Consider the following 5244-nt stretch of genomic DNA (forward strand, 5'->3'; position numbering starts at 1 on the left):
TAACCGGCTACACTGGACGCGTTAAAAATGAACCCGTTATCTTTTTTGCTGTCTTTGTTTATATATTTTTTAAACCAGAGTTCATCTGCACCCGTTCACCTAGATCACAGTAACATGGGTAAGTATGAAGTCTACAGTTACCCGTAAATCAAACAAGATTCGTGTAACGTTACATTTTGAGGCAGACATAGTTACCAAGCAACCATCAACGGACATAAACCATTTGATACAAACTTGACGACAAACTAACTAATTTGATACAAACTAACTAGTTGCAAATGAAATAGTTAGGGTTTTCACCTCCCACATCAAAGATAAAGAAAATATGGTTGGCTAAGTAGGTAGCAAGTTATGTTAAACTTCGGAATTGCAGACAGGCTAGTTGCAGATAGTCTAGCATAGATGACAGATGTGCAATTTAACCTCAAGAGAGTTGTTTTATCACAGTGCCTGCAGTGAATAGGCGGAAGGCACTTGCCTTACTTATTATCCTCCAGAGGATTAAAAAGAGGAAACGAACCTGGGTGACTGCAATCAACCAGCGCAGAAGACAACAAGGGGCATTCTACAACCTGGTGGAGGAGTTGCGTTTCAACTCCGAATATCATCGCCCATACCTGAGAATGACCCCATCGCAGATGGACCACATCCTGTCAATGATTGGTGCAGATCTCCAGCGACAGGACACCAATTACAGACTGGCAGTCGAACCCAAGCAAAGACTTGTGGTTACACTGAGGTAGGCCAAAATACCAGCCTTTGCCATGATTATTATGTATGAGCAACTAGTAAAAATAATAGTTTCATTATGTATGTAGACATTATATTTACAGCTCTTGGTAGCATGTTTGTTAATGTCACAACTAAGTGACAAAATACACTGTTAAAGGGGTTTTGGGGAGAGAGCAGGGTGGTCCTCAATGGGCCTCTATTTGGAGGCTCAAGACCCAGGGGGGCATTGCACCGCCTTTACTTCGTCAATTTCAGACACTGATTTATAAAGGCAATTTATTGCACTATAAGTCTGTAAAGTGAGGGATGGGTGAGGGCACGGTACTTTCACCACATTCCCCCCAAGTCTCCTCACTTCTTGGTTTGTACCTCATCTGTACCTGTGCATGCGAGGGTGGTGCATACAATGGGTGGCTCTGGTGGGATGGCTGGGATGTCTGATCCCATGGCCTCATTAGACCAGGGCCCTGCATCTGCGCCTGCCGGTGCCCTTGGTCCAGGTCATGGACACCCTGGAGACCTTCTAACAGGGCAATTTTTGCCCTTAATTTACCCCAGCCACTTAATTTATTCAGCAATGGCACCAGACAAAATGTAACATCTCATCCTCTTCCTGTGGCACACGATGAAACATCGGTTGTGGAGGCTCCTGTACCATAGCCAGCAGCCTATCCTCCAATGACACTGCAGGTGCTGAGGCCCTCTTGCGCGCGGCAGGTCTGTTGTAGGGCTGCTTGATTATGGAAAATAAATGATTATCACGATTAAAATAATCAACATTGAAATTACAATTATTTAACACAATTATTTATTAGATTTGGAAAACAATTGCACAGCCCTACCCTGCTGGTTGAAGAACCAGGTTGAAAATGTTGATCTGGTTGGGAGTGTTGGTCGTTTTCATCCCGCACATCCTCTCCATGGCTCAGGTCCAATGCCTCCCAATCTTCAACATCAACCTGGTCTAGGCTGCTTCTAGAGCTAAAACATAAATTAAATGCACAATCATTTTTAGTCTAGGTAAATGTATGCTGATTCTTGAAATGAGAAAAACATTTCAGTTCTTTAGAACTTGTGCCATATGTAAAATAGTGTGCTGGGTATCAGTGAGCCATCACTGCCTTTCAGTGTTTGTACTGTACCTCCTGGGTTGAAGGTGGGGAACAAGGAAAGAAAGGGCTTGGGAGTATTTCCACTCCTTTTGGGGTCCTGCTGCTGATCCACTCCGTGGTTGAACTTTTTTTGAAAATTGGTCCCTTAGGTCCTTCCAGCGACCGTGGCACTTCACAACTGTTGACATAAATTGCCAGATAATTGAATAACAGATTTTTTTTTACAGTAACAATAACTCATGTATGTTGTACACCAGTTAACAAATTATCTCTTTTCCTATAGATTCCTTGCCACCGGAGAGTCCTTTAGGAGTCTGGCTTTTGCCTACAGGCTAGGGCGCAAAACTGTTGCAGACTCTGTCTACATGACATGTAGGGCAATTGTCAACAGGATGATGGAGACCCAAATGCCGAGACCATCAGAGGCAGCATGGACAGATATAGCAGAGCGCTTTTGGGGAAGATGGCAATTCCCAAATTGCATTGGAGCCATAGATGGTGTAGCTGTCTCTGAAATATATGCATATTTTCTTTATTTATTTATTAAAATATGTTTGTGTTTGTTTATTTGATTAATCTGCTTGTGCATACCAAATTGTATTTTATTATTTGCTGATGTGGAATTTTGGGACACCTACTGGTGAATTGAGTCAGGTGGGCTACCATAGTCATGTGATGCACATAGCTAATTGCAGAGAAAATGTAAGTTTCGTTCTTTTGTAGCTAAGATGTGCATGAAGAAGGATGTGTGTGAGAACGAAGATATTCAGCTACCCTGAACTTTCTGGTTGGAGGGCGCACACGGTATGGTTTTGTATGTCTTATTTGATTAGTTATGTTAAAAGTGTTAAAAGATAATTTGTTAATTCATAATATCATGGAGAGACTCATTTACGTGACATATGCTGATGTTAGAATGTGGTACATTTAATTTCAGTTTTTCACGGTGGTTTGGAGTATGAAAGCAAATAAAAACTCATCAACCATCAGTTGGATCGTGGTTCATCTTTAATCAGGAGAAAAGTTTAGCAGCAGCTACAGATGGGAAACACATACTAATCCAAGCTCCCAAAAAATCATGCAGCCAGTTTTTCAATTATAAAAAAAACGTTTTCAATAATCTTGTTGGCCCTGGTAGATGCCGATTCAAAATTTAGAATAATTCAAGTTGGCGATTTTGGCCGTGCTAGTGACGGTGCCCATTCAGCACTGGGGAGGGGAATGAGTGACAAGAGTTTAAATGTGCCAGAAGACGCCCCCCTGCCTGGATATGGTCAGCACGGTGACGTGCCATACATGATGGTAGGGGATGCTGCGTTTCCCTTAAAACGCTACCTCATGAGACCCTACCCTGGCAGCAACCTATCAAGGCCCAAGAATCATTTCAATTACAGGCTGTCAAGGGCACGAATGACGGTGGAGTGTGCGTTCGGCATTCTTGCTGCCAGATGGAGGGTATTCCAAACGAGGATATGCATGCTGCCGTGTCATGTAGACATGATAGTCATGGCAGCATGTGTGCTCCACAATTATTTACTTAACCCTAGGGACAGAGAGCTGATAGAGGGTCAAAGGGACGGGGAACATAGTCTACAGAGTGTCAGACACATGGGTGGCAATAGAGGACCCAGGGAAGCCCTTCAGACTCGGGAGTTGCTCACTGATTTCTTTAACTCCCCAGAAGGAGGTGTACATAATGTGTAAATAATAGTGTACATAATAGTGTAAATCATTTTGTTTAATAAGTTTGGATTAAATGATGAACATTGTACATATATTTTTTTGTAAATATATATTGACTATAGACTGAGCAATCTCTCTCTCTCTGTCTGTCGTGTCCCCCCCCCCCCCCCGCTCTCTCTTTGTCTGTTTCCCTGTCTCCCTCTCTCGCTCTGTCTGTTTCCCCCTCTCTTTCTCTCTCTCTCTGTCTGTCTGTTTCTCTGTCTCTCTCTAGACATTTTTTGTTTTGAATGTATTTTCATTAAAGCTTTCTTGTTGACAACATGATTCATTTTAATATCTGTTTCCACTTAAAAATACATTCTCAGAATAAGCTCTAGACTAAGTAACACAATTTTAAAGTAATGCTACACATTATGATTTGATGAAAGTCCACTATTGGTCAGTTCAATAGCTGCTTATAGTATAGAAGTTACTCACCAGTTATCCCAACTGCCTCCGAAACAGCCCTCCATCCGGCATCTCTTTGACGTTTGTCCTTATATTTTGGGTCACTGTGGTCGTAAAGCTGTCCTCGTTTTTCAATTTCATTAATTAATATAAAGTCATCCATTCTTGAACACTGTCAACTATCTTACTTGCTATCTATCTACCTACACTGTCTACTTATACTATATATCTTATCTACACTGTCGTATCTTCAAACAGAAAAGTAACGTTTAAATCGTTAAAACCGTTAAATCTCCATAGTAACAACTCTCGAGGGTTTGGGAAATAATCAGATTGATTGCTTCCCTCATTATTCACAGCAAAATATATACTAATTTTCATTACATTTCATAGATTTATTACTATACTCTATGTAAAAAGGCCCACGCAAACCTCGCGGAAAATAATAAAAATAGAAGCCAGTCTATTTCTCAATTTTCCGCGCGGAAATTTCGCCGCGTACATTCCGTTTCCGCGTCTGGTGTAGCCACTCTCGTTGCTTTCAACGGATTAGAACTCTGCTGCGTCCACACCGCGTCCGCAAGGCACAATTTCCGCGCTTGGTGTAGCCACAGCGTAAAGATGCAATGTTATTTATTATGTATGCGAATTTTGCATAATTTATGGCCTGTAAAATTCCTTGTGAATTTTAAACTTGTATATATGATGAATGCCTGTTTGAAAAAGAAATCTGAACAATTGAATATTGAATGCTTTGATAGAATAAGGGATTGTAAATTATTGATGTACTGCTCTAAAACTATATCTATACGTGAACTGTGGAAAAATGAAATGTAAACAGAATATGGCATGTAATTTGTTGAAATGTCTCAAATGTAAAAACTGGAGTTTTGATAAATAAAAGACAAAAAAAATAGACAGACAGACGTGCAGACAGACAGACAGACACAGACAGACAGGCAGAAAGAAAGAAAGAAAAAAATAAACACAAAAGAGTGTTCCAAGTTTAACTGGCTGAATGGTGCTGACTGCTGCGGCCAGCAGGGGCGCGCTGGGAGGCAGAGACAGAAAAGCTTACAGCACCTGGTATTCCCAAGCAAATTCCCCTCCAAGTACCTAAGCGATCGTCAGCCATCCAATAGTTGAGCAGAGCTGAGCAGCAATCAGCCAATGGTTGAGCAATGCTGAGCAAAGCTCACGCTCAACAGACCAATCATTGAGCGAGGATCGGAATACGTCATCTAGCTGTGTGAGCTGTTATACAAAAATA

General features: G+C 41.4%; 1 protein-coding gene across 1 annotated transcript; it reads right to left on the reverse strand.

Annotated features, from left to right (window-relative positions):
* Nucleotides 1–1017: 1017 nt before the first annotated feature.
* LOC122130572 (transcription factor Adf-1-like) lies at nucleotides 1018–4280 on the reverse strand. Its single transcript, XM_042705278.1, has 4 exons — nucleotides 4005–4280; nucleotides 1875–2022; nucleotides 1575–1713; nucleotides 1018–1462 (listed from the first exon to the last, which is right to left on the reverse strand). Exons 1-4 carry the CDS (start codon nucleotides 4135–4137, stop codon nucleotides 1304–1306), a joined length of 579 nt encoding a protein of 192 aa, XP_042561212.1. The 5' UTR covers nucleotides 4138–4280; the 3' UTR covers nucleotides 1018–1303.
* Nucleotides 4281–5244: the final 964 nt, after the last annotated feature.

Source organism: Clupea harengus, unplaced genomic scaffold, assembly GCF_900700415.2.
Source record: "Clupea harengus unplaced genomic scaffold, Ch_v2.0.2, whole genome shotgun sequence".
NCBI classification, from domain to species: domain Eukaryota; kingdom Metazoa; phylum Chordata; class Actinopteri; order Clupeiformes; family Clupeidae; genus Clupea; species Clupea harengus.

What these genes read in the sequence shown, in the direction of transcription:
- LOC122130572 (XM_042705278.1), bottom strand. Translation starts at nt 4,137, where the DNA reads ATGGATGACTTTATATTAATTAATGAAATTGAAAAACGAGGACAGCTT. An exon ending in CCCCACCTTCAACCCAGGAG is followed by an intron (nt 1,714 to 1,874) that starts GTACAGTACAAA and finishes TTTATGTTTTAG; the next exon opens with CTCTAGAAGCAGCCTAGACC. An exon ending in CTGGTTCTTCAACCAGCAGG is followed by an intron (nt 1,463 to 1,574) that starts GTAGGGCTGTGC and finishes ATAATCAAGCAG; the next exon opens with CCCTACAACAGACCTGCCGC.